General features: G+C 44.0%; 1 protein-coding gene across 2 annotated transcripts in view; it reads left to right on the forward strand.

The window, feature by feature from the left end:
• Window positions 1–3706: 3706 nt before the first annotated feature.
• The window catches only part of Ano6 (anoctamin 6), a 148643-nt gene continuing 130345 nt past the window's right edge, over window positions 3707–22004 (forward strand). The window contains exon 1 of one of the 2 annotated variants that reach the window (XM_090324514.1): window positions 3707–4052. In XM_090324514.1, the coding sequence (XP_090180640.1) occupies window positions 3980–4052 (73 nt within the window). In that variant the 5' untranslated portion in view covers window positions 3707–3979. The remainder of the gene's footprint in view (window positions 4053–22004) is intronic. The other variant, XM_090324520.1, reaches the window with a different exon arrangement.

Consider the following 22004-nt stretch of genomic DNA (forward strand, 5'->3'; position numbering starts at 1 on the left):
ACTTCTGGCTTCTTGATGGTTAACTGGAGATAAGAGTCTTAACGGCCTTTCTTGTCTGGGCTAGCCTCCAAGTGTGATCCTCAAATCTCAACCTCCTGAGTAATTAGGATTACAGGCGTGAGCCACCACCACTTGGCACAATCTGTTATTCTTTTTTTCTCATATGTATTTTTAATTGTAAGTAATGTGATCTGTTATTCTTGTGCCCCCTTGGCTAGTTTTCAACACAGTGTTTGTCTTTCTTTTTCCTTCTTCCTAACACATGGTTTCTCTCAGTTACATGTACTAAGGTGCTGCTTTCGCCAGGACCTTCTTGAAACATCATACAACAGAGCAATAGGTAACAAATACAAGAAGTACTTGGAATAACCAGGATGTAGAACCAGCAAAGATTTGGCAAAGATTGTACATAAAGGATAGGAAAGAAGCAGGCTCAAAAAGAAGACCTTATTTAGCTAATTTAAGTCAGTCTTTGATACAGAGAAAACTTATTTGCCAGTGGAGAATATCAGTTTGGGACCTGCTAACATTAAAGTATTTAAAGAGAATGTAAAAAATGTCCAGCATCTAGGCAGATATACTATCTGTAACACAGAAAGGAGATTTGGCCAGGGGCTAGTGGCTCACACCTGTAATCCCAGCTGCTTAGGAGGTGGAGATCTAAAGATTGAGGTGCAAAGCTGGTCTGGTTAGTCAAGTCCAAGAGACTTATCTCTACATAACCACCAAAAAGCAGGAAGTGGGGCTATGACTCAAGTAACAGAGTGCTAGCCTTGAGGGGGGAAAAATGACTGGTTAAAAGAAGAAAGTTGATAAATAATACAGTTCAACCAAGTAAATAATTAATTTCCCTTTTAACAACAGCCATATTTTTGTATATAAAGCCAGAAATATCTGCAACATTACCAAGCATTAAAACAAAAATGTAATCTCTAAAATCTGTAAAAAAATTTCAAGTGACTCATTGAAATCTGTTGCAAAACCAACCAAGAAAAATTTTTAACTACAAACTAACTTTGATCAAAGTCTCAGGCCTGAAAAATCAACATTTGGTTTAATTTTTTTTTTAATTGACAGGGTGCTGAGGAAAATGTGTGTGTGTGTGTGTGTGTGTGTGTGTGTGTGTGTGTGTGTGTTGTAGGAGATGCTTGTGAAAAAAAAGTAAGATTTGCCAACATCTCTGGAGATGGTTAGTACCATGGTTTAAAGCTGTGGGTTTGAATCCCAGTCATTTCCCTTCCTCCTTTTGTGATTATGACCAGCTATTTTACCACCCAAGGCCTGAGAGGGAAATCCAGGCCTGTATACATCTAGGGAGATGCTTGGTGCACAAGGAGTGCTGTGAAGCATTTGTTAAATGAAAATTGGGATAACTGCTCCTGTAGCTAAAATACTTGAGCCCAGCTCAAATGGTAGAGTGCCAGCTGTGAACAAGAAAGTCCAATTTGAGGCAGCCTTTCTCTTCCCCTTCCGCTTCTAGGCACATCAGCTTCTGCAAGTTGGCGGTTCAGACACAGCCAAGTCCAAAAACCACACTATGCACAACCAGTTCCAGAAATGGCATCAAGAAACCCAGATCACGAAGACGAGTCTCAGAATGGGGTAGACCCTAAGTTCCTGAGGAACATGCATTTTGCTAAGAACCACAACAAGAAGGGCTTTAAGAAGATGCAGGCCAACAACGCCAAGATAATGAGCATGCGGGCTGAGGCAGTCAAGACCCTGGTGAAGCCCAAAATAATGAGCCACAAACGCAAGCTCCAGCGACTTGCCTACATTGCCACCCCAAGCTGGGGAAGCACATCTGTGCCAAGGGCTGCAGGCCTACCCACCCCAAGGCCAGAGCCCAGGCAATGGCTAAGGCTCAAACCAAGGCCTAGGCTCCAGCAACCACTCCAGCTCAGGCCCAGGCTGCAGCCCCTAAGTGTGTCCAGGACCCTGTGAACGCCCCACTATGAAGACCTCTGTCTGCTGGTGACAGCGGGAGGACTGCTGTGGCTCCTTGGCTGTCATCCTCAGTGGGGTTAGTGGTCAGGTCATTTCCACCAGTAAACCTGAGGCAGGATCTGAGTTTAAAAAAAAAAAAAAGCCCAATTTGAATTTATCAGCATTGGGCTGGGAATGTGGCTTAATGGCAGAGTGCTTGCCTAGCATGCATGAATCCCTGGGTTCCATTCCTTAGTACCACATACACAGAAAAAGCTGCAAATGGCCTTGTTGCTCCAGTGGTAGAGCACTAGCCTTGAGAAAGAAGTTCATGGACAGTACCCAGGGCCTGAGTTCAAGCCCCAGGACTGGCAAAAAAAGAAAAGAAAAAAGAAGAAGAAAAGAAATGAATTCACTAGTATCTTTGAAAAGAGTTGTAGTCACATAAACTCTGGAAACTACAGTTCAAAATAACGAGTTAAAAGCAGAAATTCACTTGTTCTTTGTTCTATTGCTTCTTTTGGCTTCCAGGACACTTTCTTTTTGTTTATTTTTACTATGCCTTTAACGACTGCATTAATTTATCTATCTATCTATCTATCTATTTATTTATTTATTTTTGGTTGTAGAACTTGAACTCAGGGCCTTGGTGCTGTCACTGAGCTCTTTTAAACAAGGCTAGAGCACTGCTACTTGGCAGTATAGCACCACTTCCGGTTTTCTGGAGGTTCATTGGAGATCCAAGTCTCAGACTTTCCTGTCCGGGTTGGCTTCGAACCATGGTCCTCAGATCCCAGCCTCCTGAACAGCTAGGATTACAAGTGTGAACCACCAGCACCTGGCTCTATCTTAACTCATAGAAACGAGGCAGGTGTAACTTATAATGGCCTGGGGGCACTTTTGTCTCTTTGCCCTTGAGGACTAAACTTGCATCCTCCACGTGGGCCCCACGTGGTGAAGATTTAGGCTTGCCCTGGTGGTGTGCTTCTGCAGGCCGAAGGTGAGGGGCACTTCTGTGACCTCCTAAATATCACTTCGGGGTGGAAGTCCTCCTTTTGGGTGCACATTTCTTCAGAGAAAGCTGCTTCACTCCTTTTTCAAAAACTACTTTCGTGCCAATCCTAGGGTATGAACTCAGGGCCTGGATACCGTCCCTTAGCTTTAATTTTCCCATCTAAGGCTGGCATTAGGCTAATTGAGCCACACTTCCACTTCTATGTTACTTTGCTAGTGAGCTGAAGGTAACAGTTTTATTAACCTTTCAGCCTGGACTGGCTTCGAACCATCCTCCCCAGGTTTCAGCCTGCTGCGTGGCTGGGACTGCAGGCGTGAGCCACTGGCACCTGGCCCAAAGCTCTTTCTCTCTTGTTTCCTCGATTGCTTTCCTGTGTGAGTTTTAAACCCGCGCCTCCCCAGTCTGATTTTATTGTTCTCAGAGCTCGACTTGTCACTCACAGAACACAAGTCTTCCCGCTTTGCAATCAGCGTCCTTCCAAACAACAACGACAAACTAAAAACCGAGGACAGGGCTCACACGTGCTGCCCGTGCTGTCCGTGCCTCCAAACGCTGCGCCCGCGTTCTCTCTGGTTCTGCCCTGATTCGAGGGCTACACCATTGCAAAGCCTGGAGACGTTCCTGGAACAACCATATCTAGTCTGAAGGTGCAGGGCGAGGCTCCGGGCCCGGGCTCCGAGGCCTGGGTCCGCGCGCCCCGGGCCGCTCGCTCCACGCCCCAGCGCGGCCCCACGCCCTCGCTCCCGACTTCCTTTCTCGGCTCCGCATAAAAGCCGGGAAGTTGCCGGACTGCGCCGCGGGCCGCGTCTCCGCACTGGGCATGCTCCGTGGCCGGCCACCCCCGGCAGGGCTTCGCGGAGCGCGCGGGGCAGAGAGCGACTGCGGGGCGCTGCGGTCCCCACGCGGGCTCGCGTCCTCCTCCCACCTGCTCGCCCCGGGGCCCGCCGTGCGGGTCCCCCACCCCGGCCCTGACGTCCGGATCGCAGCGGTCCCCGGTGCCAGTGTGTGGTTTGAGGGTGTAGGGGAGGGGGGGAAGGCATGCAAAAAATGATGACCAGGAATGTTCTGTTAGACATGGAGGAGGAAGAGGACGAGGACGACGGCGACATCGGTGAGTGGCCTGCGGGGTGGTGAGGGCGACCTCGTCTCCACCGGAGAGCGGGCGCCCGCGCGGGGGCCACTGCGTCTGGGCTGGGACGCCGGGGACCGAGATCCCGTCGATCCCTGCGGACTCGGGGCTCCCCCGTCGAGGGTGGGTGGGGAGGGCTGGGGAGACGCTGGACGCTGGGTGGGGGGGGCAGGAGAGCGAGCCCCTCCCCGAGGACGCGCCGGGACTGCCGCCCCCCTCCCTCTCTCCCCGCCGTGGAAAGTCTGCGCGTCGGGTTCGCCCCTGCGCGCGCGGAAGTCGGCGGCCCGGGGAAGGAACTTTTGGGTCATTTCCTGCGCCTCCCGCGAGGCTCTGAGATTCCGGGGCGCAGGGGTGACGCCCGGCTCCGGGGTCCTGGGCGGCGATCCGCCGGAATCTGGGCTTAAAGTGAAAGCGGCGGGGCGGCCGGGGGAGGGGAGGAGGGCGGGGCGGGCGGGGCTTCCCCTCCACCCGGGCGGGGGCCGGCGGCTCCCCCTCCCGGGACGTAGGGGACCCGGGGCTGGGACCCGGGGCGGGGCGCGCGGTGGGTGGCTCTGCCACCTCGTGCTGGAGGGGGGCAGCAATTTGGGGGTGGGGAGGCAAGCCGGGGGGACCTCCCTCCCCCTTTTTTTGTTTAAAATAACTTGCTAGTGTCGGAGGAAACGGAAGGCCGATTGTTTAACAAAATCAACCAAGGGGTTGGGCGAAATCAGATCCCTGAACTGGACGCAGCCAGAGATCTGGGGAGGCTGGGCGTCTCGGGCGGCCGCGTCCCCGGGGTGCCCAAATCGGGTCTCAGCGTCCCGGAGGCGGCCGCGGTGGGGGGCACGGGCGGGGATCAGCAAGACCAAGGGGGACCCGGGCCAACATGCTTTGTGCGTGGCAACTCCTTTGTGCAACTACTTAAAAGATAATCCAAAACAGAACCCTTGCACCCAGCGTCTGCCAGCCGCCTTCTGCTAGAAAGTTGAAAAGTGACGTGATTTTAGGGGTCGGGTGTGGTGTTTTGGGTTTTTTTTTTCCCTTCCTTTTCACATTTACTTGCCAGTCTTTTAAAGGAGGAGAATTTGTCAGCTTCCTCATTGTCTCCCGTGAAGTTAAATCAAGAAGAGGGCACTTCATTTATTTTTTTAGGAGAGCAGTTTGTCAAATGTTTGCTCCTTCTATAGAGATGAACTATTTTTTTTTTTTTAATGTATGTGTGTACCAGTGCTGGGGCTCGAACTCCGGGCCTGGTTGTTGACTCCTCGCTTTTTCTGCTCAAGGCTAGTTAGTGCTCCACCACTTAAGCCACCAACTCCACCTCCAGCTTATTTTGGTGGTTAATTAGAGATCAGAGTTCTGGCCTTGCATCCTCTACTTAGCCTTTGAATATTAAGGATTACAGGTGTGAACCACCTACAGCCAGAATAGGACTGTTTATTATATTTTTGTTTGTTTGTTTTTTCCTGGGTAAGGAAGCTGCTAGTCTGTTCTGTGTAACTGCTCATACTTTAGTCAGGTTTTCTGATTGCTAGGCCTGTACAAATTAAGGGTCTTTGTACCTGGTTATTGAGGAGATGCTGAGTTTCCACCTACCAGGATTAGATAGTCAATGATAGTGCAATGATACTGACTTAGCCATCCTGGGAGCAAAGTTGAAGACATTTACAAAATTCTTCAGAAAACTCCTGCCTGTTTTGGTGGGATTACACTGTTGCTATTGTGTATTGTCAATAAATGGACAGGTGTTCTGAGTGTTTGTCTGTTCCACTGTGCTGTCACTAGAACTCAATTTAGAAAAGTAGGAGGGGAGGGAAATGGAGACCAAGACATGTGAAAGGGTATCAATGTATATGAATTAATGCATCTTCTATCTGGCAAATATCATGTAACCCTTCTATTAATTACAATAAAAAATATATGAAAAAAGTAGGTTTAGTCTTTGTTTACCTAATAAGGTATTATAAAATTCATTTTTAAGTTCATGTCAGTAAGCTATTTTTCACTTGTGCCCTTAGGGGTGCTTGAACTCAGGGCTTTACAAACTGAGCACTTTTTACTCAAGGCTAGCCTTCTTACCACTTGAACCATAGCTCCACTAACTGCTTTTTACTGGTTAACTGATAGTCTTTATGCTTGGGCTGTTTTCGAACTTAGACTCAGCCTCAGACAGATGTGGACTACTGGCTCTTCTTTGTTTTTAATTACAGATGTAATTCATCCTGTTTCCATCAAGCATTTACAGAAGTCAATATATTTTGTTGAGAAACAAACTGGGCCATTTTTGTACTTTGTAAGACTAATGAGGTTTTAAATATCAGAAGCTTTCACCATGCCTATTGAAATTTTAACTAATAAACCTTCTTAGAGATTATTGGAAGTTGACTGATACTGGTGTATAGCCTCTTACTACACATTACCAACTATGCGAGAGGACACTCTGATAGAATGATTATAATTTTAACCTCTGCCTCTAGTTTTGTAATGCCAAAGTTCTTGGTCAATAGATGTTTCTTATTTCTAGATGTTAGCTCGTGGTAATAGTGTAGTTTAAAATTCTCTCAGTCTGAGAATGGGTTTGGACTTTGGGCTTTTTGATGATCAGTTGGAGACGAGTCTTAATGAATTTTACTACCAGGTTAATTTTTGAACTGTGATCCTTAGATTTGAGCCTTCTGAGTAGCAAGGATTACTTGTATGGCCCCTCAGCACCCCACCTCTTAAATATTAATTTTATAATTCAGAGTAGGATTATTTTGAAACAGGTTCCTAGGTATAACAGTTCCTGGTATTATTATGAGCTAATTTGCAAGAGGCAAAAAGGAAATGGATACAGTGGCCCCCTCCTCTACCATAAAGGTTTTCACATACAGATAAGCCTTGTTTTAGGCTGGGCTGAAGGTATTTCCTAGCACTGTTTTTCTCCCCTCCCTCTTTGTTCCCTTCTACTTTTCTTGTGCTCGTACAGTAGCTTGAGCTCAGAACCTCACTTGTATTTTTTACTCGGAGTTGATGATCTACTTAAGCCTCAACAATTCTTTTGGCCTTTTGATAGTTCATTGGAAATAAGAATCTCACAGACTTTCTTGACTGGTCTGGCTTTGAACCTTGATCCTAACGTCTCAGCCTCCTGAGTAGCTGAGATTACTGGTGTGAGCCTGGCTAGGAGTGACTCCAGGAGTTTTAAGAGAAGGATAGATGGATCTTGTATTCTTCGGAATGTTGGAAAGTAGTGATTGAAGGCTGGAGATGTTGATGATCTTTTCTAGTAGTGTAGAAATGTCTGCAGCGCTCACAGGGGTAGACAGGAGTGGCTCTGAGTTTTATGAATGGTTGTGTCTGTAAGCATCAGATTTCTTCCAGCCTAGGGGAGCTCTGAACCTGAGCTTGAGCAAAGGAAGATAAAGTGGGCAGCAGTTCTTTAGTTGAACCAAACAAAAAGTGTTCTTTGGTTGAACCAAGTCGTTTTCTCCTCTGCTTTGGCTTACACCATTCCCCTCTGCCCCAATTCCAGCTCTATCTCTTCTTGGTGACTCTTCCTCCTTCCAAGCCAGCATCAAACCCAGGAGCTTATTACAGATGCTTCAGTTCCAAGTCTCCACCCTGATCACATCCTTGTTTCTGGGTTTCATGGAATTAGCCTGTGTTTGTTTTTTTGTAGCATATTGTATTTGCATTTGTTATGATCATAACTGGAGCGTACATTTCTTGGTAACTGGATCCTGTCCTTTGAATCTTGTAGAAGCCATACAAACTCTCCTAGATGTTGTAGATATTCCATTTACATAATTATTTTCTTTTTCCTTATTTCCCTACCTTGTAAAATCTATCCCTTCTTTCCTTTCCTGTACTAGGGTTTGATCTCTGAGCCTTGTTCCTCATTTGCTCAAGGCTAGTAGTGTTCCACCACTTGAGCCACAGTGCCTCTTCTGACTTTTTCTCTGTGTGTGGAACTGAGGAATCGACCCAGGACTTCATGCGTGCTAGACAAGCACTCTACCACTAAACCACACATTCCCAGCCCTGTGTAGTGGTTTCATAGGCCAGCTGAAGTCTCTCTCTGTTGAAAGTGTTAGGTGTCCTTTCCCCAGGCCCCAACTCTGCTGGGTTCTGTATCCTGCCCTCTAGTACCTCACTATCTAGGAAGAAGACAGATATGTGAATAGAAATTGCAGTAATTGGAGATTATTACTGTAATTAAGGAGTGTTTTCAGGAGAATGCATGGCACGCAGCATTAGCTAGAAAAATGTGTTCTTTACACTCAGCACCTGGGCTGGGCCTGGAGAGATGAGAAGACAGGTGAGGAAATGGGACTGTAAGAATGGAACATCCTGGGATCAGGAATGTAGTAGAGTGTTTGTCTCGCATGCACGAAGACCCAAGTTCAATTCCTCTGTACCACATACATAGAAAAACCCAGAAGTGGTGCTGTGGCTCAACTGGTAGAGCATTAGCCTTGAGAAAGTCCAAGGACAGTGCCCAGGCCCTTGAATTCAAGCCCCAGGACTGGCAAAAAAAAAAAAAAAAAAAAAGGACCAGGAGTTTTGCCTAGTGGTAGAGTGCTTGCCTAGCATGAATGAAGACCTGGGTTCGATTTCTTGGTACCACATACATAGTAAAAAGGTGGAATTGGTGCTGAGCTCAAGTGGTAGAGCTCTAGCCTTCAGAAAGTCCAAGGACAGTGCTCAGGCCCTGAGCTCAAGCCAAGGACTGCCCCCCCCCCAAAAAAAAAAGAGAAGAAATGTCCTGAATATTCTTAAGTCATAGCTATTTTCCCCAAAGTAAGCCCTGGAACTATCCTGGACTCATGCAGTATGATATATTAATACATTTCATCTATATGTTTTTTTTTCTACCAAAGGGATGACAGTTCAACAGGCCAGACACAGGTGGCTCCTGCCTATAATCCTAGCTAGTGAGGAGGCTGAGATCTGAGGCTGGAAGACAGCCTCAGCAGGAAAGTTTGAGAGACTTCTATAATAAAATATTCAGAAAAGGCTAGAAGTGATGCTGTGGATCAAGTGGTGGTAGAGCCTTGAGCACAAAGAATCTCATGGACAGCACCCAGGACCTGGGTTCAAGCCCCCAGTAGTAGCACAGATATACCAAACCAAAAGAATATATTCAGTGCCGATGAATGGATACAAGAAATGTGGTACATACAGACAATGGAATTCTACATAGCCAACAGACAAGATAAAATAATGACATTCGCTGAGAAGTGGGTGGAATGGAGTGAATCATGTTTAGTGAGATAAGCCAAGACCAAAGGAACCAAAGGCGCATGGTCTCCTTGATATGTGGATATTAGATCCAAACAGTACAAGAGTGATGACTCAATACTCAGGTATTCCAGGTCATTGACATGAATTTAGAGATAAAATATATCTATATAGACATATAGGTCTATGATAGGATATATATTCTATAGACATATATTGATATATAGATCGATATGTATGACATCCAAAGATTTAGCTTAATTTTAATTATCTTCAATTTATGTGCCAGTGATTGCATGGAGATTTTTTTCTTAAAAACTTGACTGTAGAACATGACATTTGAAATACGATATAAAAACTCAGTTTTAATTTTTAAAAAAAGGAATATATTTGGTGAACTCCTATAAGTTTTGATCACTTAGTGTAGTCAGACTTGCTCCTTCTCATGAAACTGTGTTTTTCAGGTTCAGATTCAGTCATGATTTATCTTCCATGTTCCAACTCAAATAATAGCTCTCCAAAAGGTGACTGGATTCAGGCCACTCATACTTCTTCTTCTGTTGCTTTTTTGTTTTGTGCTCATCCTGGGGTTTGAACTCCAGGGCCGGGGCACTGTCCCTGAGTTTTTGCTCTCAAGGCTAGCATTCTATCACTTAAGCCACAGCTCTGTTTCCAGCTCTTCTTTGGTAGCTCATTGAAGATAGGATTCTTTAGGACTCTGCTGCCTGGCTGGCTTCCAGCAAAGATCCTCAGATCTCAGCCTCCTGAGTAGCTAGGCTTATAGGCTGGAGCCACCTGGCGTCATTCTACTTTGAATGTCAAGAATAGACTCTTACTTCACACTTGTGTTTTATCAAAGGGTTGCATTAGTCATGTATGTCAGTTGCTTTACACCTAAGTATCCTTCCCTCTCCCCCCTTTTCAACTTTAAGAAATTTAAACCAAAAACTCTACAGAGATTTCTATTACGCATATGATAATTCTGACCTTTGGTAACAGAAGATAAAAAGTATGAAAAATTAATATAGCCTTGAGTTATGGGAGGTATTTGGTATTTGCAGCACACTAGATTGAGATGATTACATTTTAATAAACATTTCCACTCTATACATCGTGTTTTCCTTAAGTTAAACTTAACTAAGTTGTATTTTGTGTTCTTGCTTTAGTATGATTTAGTATGGCTTTCCCAGAGAGTATGTCTCAAAAGGAGAAGCTCTTATTTATCTTGGTATCCTATGAGAAGCTTATCAAAATGCTTTTTATATTGGTATGTGTGCAGCAAAATTATGGTCCTGAGACCATAATTTTAATGGGAAGTTTTGCATGCCGTATGACTTAAACTGCCTGATCTACATTTTAATTTTCTTTAAAATTTAATTTCTTCAGTTTTTTTTCCTTGCTGGTACTGAGATTTAACCTGGTGTGGGGGTTGAGGGTAGGGGGTGGAGCTCAAACTTGGTTGGTTGGTATTCTACCACTTGAGACTCAACTTCAGCCCCGCTTTTTGCTGCTTAATTGGAGATTGAATCTCTCTAGCTGGCTTTAAACCTTGACCCTTTGATATTAACCTACTGAGTAACTTAGATTATAAATGTGAGCCACTATTGCCTACCTTTTAGAATAATTTTTCTTAAACACAATATTTTTCCTGTGTGATATCGCAAGAAAAATTTACCCTTTGTTGGGGCAAAGCCAAAGATGATTTTTTTCCTCCTCAACATCTAGCTAGAATTTCTGGAGAAGTCAGAAGATGTTGTAAAAAGTTCAATTATATAAACACAGTCTTAGTATCTATAAAACAAGCTTTATAAATAAGCCTCTAATTTGCATAATTGTACTCTGTATAAGAACATCCATTCACAAGACTTTGACCTAGGGTTAAAGTTCTTCCAAAATTAAAATAAGCATTATGGAGAAAAGGATTCTAAAGACAAATATCCTTTCTCCCTCTCCCCCTACCTGTTCTCAACTGCTGGTATTTTAACATAATGTATGAAATAGCATTTTAGTATCCTAGTGTGAAAATATAAAAGCAATATCTGAACTTCATAAAAGAATATTTTATACTTTCATTTGTATTTCTGGCTGCTGAGTAGCTTACCTCAGCAAGATCTGTCAATTAGTATTCAGTTATGTAACCAGGGCAGTAATAAATAGCATGGTACAGAGAGCTGCCTATTAACCCTTTTATTTGTCTATTAGATAAGGGTTTCATCTGATACATTTTAGCTGAACAATATCTGAATTGCTCTTTGGTTCCTGTCCAATGATACAGTTGTTTTGTATTCTTCAATCTGGCTGTTTCTGGAGATGGGTGCTAATGAATTTTAGCTGTAATACTGAAAGAAAGCAAAGGAAAAATTGTTAAAATAATTGGGGTGAAGAGAACAGCTCTGTGCTGGATCACTTGCTTATTAACATTCATGAAGTTCCAGGGGGTTTATCCCAATTCCACAATAGCAATCATAATTGCAATGATATAAATAAGGATACAAAATAATAATTTTATTGCATTAGATTCCCATAATATCCATATTTGGAAAGATTTACCAATCCATCTACCTTCAACAAGAAATTGGAAATGATGGGTCTCATTTTTTGTTTTTATTTTGCCAGTCCTGGGCTAAAGCTCAAGGCCTGGACTGTCCTTGGATTTTTCTCAAGGCTAGAATTCTACTACTTGAGCCTCAGCACCACTTCTGGCTTTTTCTAAGTATGTGGTACCAAGGAATCGAACTCGGGTCTTCGTGCATGCTAGGCAACCACTCTACCACTAGGCCAAACTCCCGGCCCTGATGGGTCTCGTTTTAAAACTGGCTATGTTGTGTAGACTTGCCACAGAATATATTGTATCTGCTCTGTCAGACAGATCCTGGACAAAATCCAAGTGCCGGAAGTGGAGCTGTGGCTCGAGTGGTAGAGCACCAGCCTTGAGCAAAAAAAGCTAAGAGTATGAGATCCTTAGTTGAAGATCCAGTACTGTCACCAGAAAACAAACCTCTGTTCTAAATAAAAACCATTCCTATGTAGATACTTTAAGACTCTCAGTACTCTTTTATAGGCTTCGTCATACTTTATGGACTACTTTGAAATAATTGCATCCTTGTATTTCTTTCTACTGTTAGCCCACTAAAACAAATCCTGAGTGTTGGAAGTTGGGTAAAAAGGAAGATCATTCTCTGCAAAGAAAAATACATGAAGATAAAAAAAAAAGTAACATAAGTTTACAGATGGGGATGCTCCTGAAGAAGGAATTTACTAAGACACTCTTGGTTTCTGGTGAAGGGGATGTGTGTGCAAAGTCATATTACTGGTTACATGAGCAAGTAACAATCTCACCATTCCCTCCCTCCCTTTTACCGAGGCTCCTTACTTAGTTCCTGCTATCCTCACTAGTTGGAGACTAATAACTGTGGTTTCTGCCAGGAGGTGATTACATGTATTATTGTATAGTCTGTTACTCAATGTTCTTTGAATTCTAGGAAGTATATTTCTTTCAATTTGTATTCCAGTACTGGGGTTTGAACTCAGGGCCTAGGTGCTGTCCCTGTGCTTGTTTTGCTCAAGGCTAGTGCTGTACTACTTGAACCACAACTCCACTTCAGGCTATTGATGGTTACTTGGAGATAGGAGTCTCATGGACTTTCCAGCCTGGGCTAGCATTGAATAGTGATCCTAGGATCTAAGCCTCCTGAGTAGATAGAATTACAAGTGTGAGCTGCCAATGCCTAGCCTGGGAGAGAGGTTTTCATGAGCAATGCCCCCTCCCCCCCAAAAAAAACTTGAGCAAAAGGCCATTGGGTGGACATTTCAGCTGGCTCCTAAGGACCCATGGATTTGAGGATGGCAACTCCATCTGTGCCCCTGTGGCTTATTATATTCCTCATTGAATAATTGTACAAGAAGAGTAGAGATACTTAAATGAGTAGCTCTTATTACATAGTATATAATGAGGAAGAGAAAAGGTTGAGTTTTTAAAATTTGTTTTGAGTTATTATCCTTTAGTAGGTATAAAAAAGGGGATTCAATTCAACATATTGGTTATCACAATGCCTCTTGTTCATTGTCACCTCTTCCTCATCCTTCTCCACCTCTTCCCAACCCCATCCCTCCCCTCGAATTACCTGGTTCCATCTCCCCCCCCACACCCCATGGTTCAGTGTATTAAACTGTGAGGTTTATAGTGGTCCAATGTTGACATTCTTACTGGTCCTCTTCTGCATCATCTCACTGGAAGTGCTGGGAGTGTGGAAACACTTGTTAGAAACAGCTTGGATGTTGGGGTGTCAGCTTGGATGCTGGGGTGTCAGCTTGAATATTGGGATGTCATGTAGGAATAAGGACATAGACTTTGCTTGCTCAGCAAAGCAGAGTTTACTTCTGCAGAAGTAAAAAAAAAAACTATGGCAAGCAAGCCCATGGAGGAGAAAGGCTGTTCCCTTTTTATCCCTAACCCAGCAGGCACCACTCCTCTGCTCCCATTGGCTGAGCTCAGGTTCACAATCTGCAAAAGGATTCAGCATAAAACTAAAAGGAGCTTCTAAGGCCATCTCAGGAAAAAGGATTTATGTAACTAAAGTGTAATTAACAAGGGCTACCTGATCAAAGCAGTTACCCTTGAGGAAAACCATCCTCTCAAGATAAACAGAAAAGAACAAGAGGGGTCAGACTTCACTGGACAGTGGAGAGACAGCTGTTGACTAGGATTGGACAAATCACTGGCCCGATGTTGAAAGCCACACCTTTCCCCTCTTCCCCAGTTTTCTGCTACTACATATGCAGGTGGTCACAGTTTTAGTCCTTGGTTGTATCTCAGAATATGTCCAGCAATTGGAGGTGATACTGTGTCTCGGGCCCGTGGCAGCCATCCTGGTGTTCCTTTATAGCCTCCCAAGGCAAGCCCGCCCTGAGCATCCATACAAAGAGGAACAGGGTCATATACCAAAGGCTTCCACTCCTCTTCCTCCCATGTCTCTGAATAAATGCAGGTAATAGAGAGTGGGCAAAGGTGATTTTTCTCCCAAGATCTAAAGATGAAAAGCTGAATTACGTAGTAAGTACTTAATCTGGAGATTAAAACGAACGGATGACTGATGCCTATGTTGAATGATTATTGGGGCCATCTGTTGTGAATATAGATAGCTTCACCTTTATTTGGTGAAGGGTGTGGACTGGCAGCCTGTTGTACTTTGCCTATCAACGGTAAGGAAGAAGTATGCCAGTGTGCTGCTGGCTTGTGGAATTTTTTCTTTTTAAATGCCAGTGCTGGGGCCTAAATTCAAGGCCTGAGCACTGGCCCTTAGCTTTTATGGCTCACACATCGCTGGCACTCCACCAGTTACGTCATACATCCACTTCCTACTTTTTACTGGTTAATTGGAAATAAATCTCATAGATTTTTCTGCCTGGGCTGGCTTTGAACTGTGATCTCCAGAGCCACTGACTCTGGGCTGAAATCTTTTTTTTTTTTTTTTAATTTAAATACAGGCATAGCTATAGTTTTTCTTTGTTCTGAAGTCAAGTCAATTTAAAAGGAAAAACATTCTGAGATGTCTAATTTCCTCATGAGACTAAAGTTTTGCTGTTCATTAAGTGTAGTGGAAAAGGTTTGAGGTTAAATAAATTTTGCCAGAGATGTTTCAGATTAAGGACAGATAACACTAGAGTGATGAACCCCCAAAGAAATCATTATCCTTGTACTCTGAATAGCTTTGAAGTTAATGATATCAAGTGATCACTACCTAAGGTGCAAAACAGCGCCGTGAAAGAACTTTCTCAAGAGTGGCTCCATCTGAGTGCAGTCTTTTGAGTTTCCACCCTGGCTGCCTGATCCAGCAGACTAAGGCCTAAGAAAAGTTTAGAATTCCATTCCATTTGGGTGAGTGGAAGGAGGAACAAGGCAGTTTCTATGCCCAAATAAAGTAGAGTTGAAGATTATTACCAGGCACTGGGTGATTCTTGCCTATAATCCTAGATACTCAAAGGTTGAGATCTGAGGATCATGATTCAAAGACAGCCTGGGCAGGTAAGTCCTGGCACACACACACATACACGCACACCCCAACCCCTCCCCCCCCCCAAAAGATTCTTTAAGCTTTCCATGGAAGTGACTTTGTATATGTGTGTATGTGTGTTTACATGTTTGGCCTTGGGTATCGGCAGGGTTTGAATTTTACTGTGATTTGAACTCAGGGCCTGGACACTGTCCCTAAGCTTTCTTTCCACTCAAGATTATCTCTACCACTTGAGCCACAGCTCCATTTCACGCTTTGTGCTGGTGGATTGGAGATAAGAGTTTCACAGACTTTAATGCATGGGCAGGTTTCCAATGTTGAGCCTCAAATCTCAGCCTCCTGAGTAGCTGGGAATGCCTTTTTAGAGATGCTACCCTTCACATACAGCTCTTTTACAGCTCTTGTCGTCTTGATTTTTTCATTTTGATTTTTTTCCCTGACCATCCCATGTCTTCTGCTCCCAGTTAAATCTAAGTGGTATTTAGCAACCCCCAGGAACATGCTTCTATAACAGGCTCATTGCAGCCTGCAAATCATAGAGGAGTCTGAACATTTCCCAACAGGGCTTTCATCACTCTCCCTGTGCAAACACTGCAAAAGGTTTTTTTGGTAATAGGGTAACGATGGTTTTCCTGAGAGTTACAGTGGCCTAAGCTGTGGCTAGTGGTTTGTTTTATTCAGAATACTTATTTTAAAGAGTTGAAGTGTAATCGCGACTATCTTACTTAGGCAAAAGGAGAAAAAATAAAACCTCCTGAATGCTGACTATGGGTGGTTAGCCCTGAGCAAACCAGGCCTACTGGTTTTTAAACCGTCATGTGCCTGGAGATTTCATTTATCTCAGAGCATTGAATTGAGCTCATAATTTATTCTTTCAGTATTACTGTAGATCTCCTGTATGACTTCTTGATTTATTTCCTCCCCTCCCTCCCTTCCCTTCCTCCCCTCCCCTCCCCTCCCCCCTTCCCTCTCTCTACTCTGTCCCCTCCCCTCCCTCCCCTCCCCTGTCCCTTCCCTCCTCCCCTCCCTCTTCTCCTGTTTGCCTCCCTCCTCCCCTCTGCCTCCCTCCCCCCTCTCTGCCTCCCTCCCCCTCTCTGCCTCCCTCCCCCTCTCTGCCTCCCTCCCCCTCTCTTTCCCTCCCTCCTTTCATTTTTTTGCTTTCTTTTTTCTTTCTGTCCTGGGACTTGAACTAAGGACTTGGGCTCTGTCCTTGAGGGTTTTTTTTGTTTTTGTTTTTGGCTCATGGCTGTTGCTCTATCACTTGAGCCACAGCTCCACTTTTGGCTTTTTAGTCGTTAATTGGAGAAAAAAATCTCTTAGGCTTTCCTGCCCAGGCTGGTTTTGAACCATGAGCTTTTAGATATCAACCTTCTAAGTAGGTGTTACATCTTCCATGGCAAGTTACATGATCTTTTAAGTCTGAAGATACCCAAGAGGATAGAGAGAATACCACCTTTTACAGAGACTCCTATTCTCTACATGATGAAGGAAAAAACAAAAAAAAATACATTCCGATTCCATTCATTGACCCAGTATTTGAATGTCTTTGGGTGAGAGGCACTAAGAATTAAGCTGTCAGTAAGACACAAATGACCCCTTACTTCAAGTAATAGACAAGAAGTCAAACATACTCTCCTACTAACGAGCACATTTAAAGATTGTCCGCTGAGAGGCCGACCGGAATAGCACCCCAGAGAAGAGGACTTGGGTGTGTCCAGAGCTATCTCCTGGACCCTATCCTCCCTGCTGAGGGGGTGGGGGAGGCTGACAAGCACAGCTGTTACTTCTGTAATTCTAAAAATAACTTGGCCTCAGATAATCATCTCTACCGGCAAACCGTGAGAGGTTCAAGATGCACATATGTGGTGGAAAATGCCACATATAATTTCAGGCTGGTTCCTGTTGTACTCTAGGCATTCACCCTGAGGAGGTGAAGCTTCCATTTATATTGACTTCTATAGTTTGTGCTGAACCTGGTTCTTGAGCTCAGGGCCTGAGCACTGTCCCTGAGCTTTGGTGCTCCAGGCTAGCGCTCTACCACATAAGCCACAGCTCTATTTTGGGCTTCTTGGTGATTAATTAAAGATAGTCTCACAGACTTTCCTGCTGGCTTTGAACCTGGAATCTCAGATCCTGGCCTCCATAGTAGCTGGGATTACAGATGTGAGCTACCTGCCCCAGGCCTAGCAACATATTTCCTGGCAATAATACTGTTGCTAACAGACCTAAGCTCTATTATTGCTTGGAAAGTGGGCTGGCTACAGTTGCCTCACTGGATTAGAAAGGTACAACCCTGGGCTGGGAATGTGGCTTAGTCATGGAGTGTATGAAGCCCTGGGTTCGATTCCTCAGTACTACATAAACAGAAAAACCTGGAAGTGCATGTGGCTCAAGTGGTAGAATGCTAGCCTACTGCAAAAGAAGTTCAGGGACAGTGTTCAGGACCCAAGTTCAAGCCCCAGGACTGGCACCAAAAAAAAGTAACATCTCTTGGTTGTTTCAGTATCCTTTATTAAGTGCAGGAGAGGGGTGTCAGCAATTTACATGGTGGTTCCCTGAATTGACAAAGAAGAAAGATGGAGAACAAAAATTAGCTTTGTCTCCACCTACTTTCTGGTCTCCTTGAGATCAGGGAACCAGAATGAACTAGGATGAACCTCGTGGATTTCCAGTGCCCATCTGGTTCCCTGGCCTTCCTGCCCTGTTTGCTGAGGGCTTGTGACTCAACTCTGTGAAGAGTGAGACTGGCTGACTTCCCTGGTCTTTGAGTCACAACCAAGCCCCTGGGCTATGAACCAGAATTTCTGTGAGGGAGGAAAAGCCCGCAGAGGTGACTCCACAAGAAGATATTTACTCCCCTCAAGGTTATTTCATTTGTGAAATCCTAACTCTATAGAATTATAATTCTCTAGAATTCCTACTTTATGAGTAGCCAAAGTACCCTAGCAATAACTGACAGGGAATAGGATACAAATTAAGGCTTTTTTTCTCAATTCCTGGGCTGAAGGGAAACATGCAAATTCTGTTTTCATTTACTATACATGAACCTTGTGATTTTTTTTCTAACTTGGGATCTTTTACATGTCTGAGATTCAGAATGGAATATAGCTTAATATTCAATATAATTTTATGTCAGAATTGAGAATCTTAAAACAATATCCATCCAAGGCTTAGTGTGTGGCTTAAATCATGGAGTTTTGGCCTAGCAAGCATGAGGTTCTGAGTTCAATTCCCAGTACAACCTAGAAAGAAATGTGCAGTAAAAAATAACTGCCAGCATGGAGCCTGTGGCTTACATATGTAATCCTTGTAACTCAGGAGGCTGAGATCTGAGGGTTAAGGTTCAAAGCCATCCTGGGCAGAAAAGCCCATGAGACTTATTTCCAGTCATCCACTAAGAAGTTGAAAGTACCATGCTCTGGGGCATCTATTCAGAACATGACAAGCCCAGGATACTGTAGACACGTGCATACCCATGTTCATTGCTGCACTGTTCACAATAGCCAAGCTGTGGAAATAGCCCAGATGCCCTATAGTAGATGAATGGATCCAAAAAATGTGGTATCCATACACAATGGAATTTTACACAGCCATTAGAACGAGTAATATTACAGCATTTGCAGGGAAATGGCTGAACTAAGAGCAAATCATGTTAAATGGGGGTAAGCCAAGCTCATAGATGGAAACTAGATTTAGAACTCTGGGCATTCATGCACAGTGAAACCAAAAAAGGATCCTCTTAGACACTGAGCCTTTGTGATCCTTGTCTATGTCTCTGATGATACAACAGATTGAAACAAGAGCTTTCCTTGTTTTTTTTTCTTTTTGTCTTGTTTGTTCGTTTATCTGTCTTCAGAAGAGTAAGGAGGTGCTCCGAGGTGGAGGGATAAAGGCTGAACAAAGGCAGCAATGGTATTCACTAGACACTGGAAAATGAACTATACAACTTGAGGGTGGGAATGGGAGAGAGTGAGGGAAGGGATGACACTGTCCAAAGAGAAAAGTGCCTGGCTTATGTAACTGTAACCATTCTGTATATCATCATCATTTTTCCCCCCACCCCTAGTCCTGGGGTTTGAACTCAGGGCCTGGGCACTCTCCTTGGGCTTTCTCAAGGCTAGAGCTCTGCTACTTGAGCCACAGCACCATTTCCTAGCTTTTTCTGTATAGGTAATACTGAGGAATCGAACCCAGGGCTTTATGCATGCTAGGCAAGCACTCTACCACTAGGCCACACTCCCAGCTCTCTGTATATCATCTTTAAAGCCGGAAGTAGAGCTGTGGTGGGGTGCTAACATGAGATTGAGGCCTGGAGTTCAAGCCCTAATACCATTACACACACGAGTTACTGCTGTTAACCTTTTGCTTTTCATTAGATCCCTCTATTCCTAATGGTTTTTCCGTTCAGTAGGTGTGCATGTGTGTGTGCACACGCGCATACACGTGCATGTGCCCTAGTCTTGGGGCTTAAACTCAGGCCCTGGGCACTGTTCCTGATCTTTTTGCTTGAGGCTAGTTCTACCACTTGTGCCGGTTTCAATTCTAGCTTTGTTTGGTCATCAATTAGAGGTAAGAGTCTCATGGATTTCTCCTGCTTAAGGTGGCTTCAAACATGGGTCATCTGATTTCAGCCTCTTGAGTAGTAAGGATTAGAGGCGTGAGATACCAGTGCCTGGCTTGGTTAATAGTTTTAAAACATATTTTACATACAGTAAAGTGCACAGTTAACTGTTCATTTGGTAAGTTAAGACAGGCCTGTAAACACCACTCCAAATAAGATGGGGTTCCTCTTGAAGTTGGCCTCCTCCCTTTAGTCCAGGTGAACCCCTGGCTATGCCCATTTGCTGCAAGTAGTAACTGGTCGAAGGTTGACCATTGTGTTTGGCTGCTTTCACGTCATACAGTGTTGTTGGAGATTTCTGTGTGTCGTGCTAGTAGGAGTAGTTCAGGGTATGTGAATGACAAGAATGTCAGGGTTGAGCCTTGGTGACTCAAGAGGCTGAGATAGGAGGTTTATTGTTCAAAGCCAGTGGAGGCAGACAAGTCCATGAGATTCTTAGCTCCAGTTAACAAGCTGAAAACCAGATATGGAGGTATTGTTCTAGTGGTAAACATGTCAGCCTTGAGCAAAAGAGCTAAGGAACAGTGCCCAGGCCCTGAGTTCAAGTCTCAGTACTGGCACACCCTGCCAATGTCAGAAAAAAATTATTTTGGTGTTGGTTCTAAGGCTTAGGTCTTGGTCTCTGTTCCTGGGCTTATGTGCTGAAGACTTATATTCTACCTCTTTATATATAGCTCCACTTCTGGCTTTTGACTCATCAGACATAAGATTCTCATGAAATTTTCCTGCCTGAACCAGAATCTTCAGATCTCAGGTAGGATTGAGTAGCTAGGATTACAGGCATGAGCCACCAGTACCGGCTATTACTGTAGTTTTTGAGGAGCAGACTGATGATACTTATTCTTGCACCTTGCACTTCTGTTTTTTACTTTAAAGTCAAGTTTTTTTTTCTTAGTTATTTTTGTAATCTCATAGCAGCTCATACAATGCCATGCCTATAATAGGAAATGAGCAAGGCTTTCTTGAAGTTGGGAGGGAAAATAAACTCATAGCTTATTCATAGAACTTCAAGTAATATGTGTGTCACACACATACACACACATGATTCATACCACTCCTGGGACTTGAACTCGGGTCTTGGGCCTTGTCCCTTAGCTTTTTCACTCAGAGCTGGTACTCTGCCACTTGAGCCACAGCTCTACTTCTGGCTTTTTGGTGTTTAGTTGGAGATGAGAGTCTCAAGAACTTCTTGCCCTGGCTTGCTTTGAAACATGATTCTTAGATCTCAACCTCTTGAGTAGCTTGGATCTCAGGCATGAATACTGGGGCCTAATAGAAATTCAGATCTATTTGATTGCCCTGCTGTGGCTGTAAAAGGCTATACCCCAGCAGGTTACTGGCAAGGATTCCATGGACACTTGGCTTCACCATAAGAATGTTAAGTGTAATATTTTATTTTTCCAAAAGGTCACCTCTTATTTATTTTTTAACTGGTAAAAGTATTCTAGACAGATATTAGCCTTGTTAGGTAACTGCAGATTTCTCTGAGAATAGGAAAAAAAAATAGAGTGACCTAGGCGAAAATGAAGAAGCAATTCAGTGTTAGCCCTAGATACTAGGCTGGGAAATACTTGTGTAAGCCCGTGTTCTCTGAGAAGTTATTTGACTCTGACGTGGGTTTCCTTTAAGAGTGACTCATGCTTTTTTAAGTGTGGTTTACAGTTAGTCATCTTGTCTGCCTGGGTTTTAGGTCCTCCCCAACCCCACACCTATCTTGGGTTCTTGGATCCTACTTCTTCCTAATTCAGCCACACCCCTGTCTCTAACCAATTCTAACTCTAGGCTAGGGGAGGATGGCAAAACTCAACCTTGACCATCAGTCTTGTGTTTTGGTTCTGGTAATATTTGCCTATCCTTTCCTCCCAGCCCACTTGTCCCCAACTTCTTTCTCAGAAATAGGCCTAGGACTTCAGTTCAGATTTTTTTTCTGGCTCTCAATGGCTTGTGATGGCTGATACTCTTGCCTGGAAATAGCCTGTGGCCAATAATGTGCTACCTTCTTCCTGCCTGGTAGACCTGACCATCAATCACCTGCCTGACTGTGCCTATTTCTGAACTATACCTCTGGCCCCTTGTCTAGCTATTGTACTGATGTTA

This window comes from Megascapheus bottae, chromosome 2 (genome assembly GCF_031878675.1).
Source record: "Megascapheus bottae isolate mThoBot1 chromosome 2, mThoBot2.hap1, whole genome shotgun sequence".
Lineage (NCBI taxonomy): Eukaryota > Metazoa > Chordata > Mammalia > Rodentia > Geomyidae > Megascapheus > Megascapheus bottae.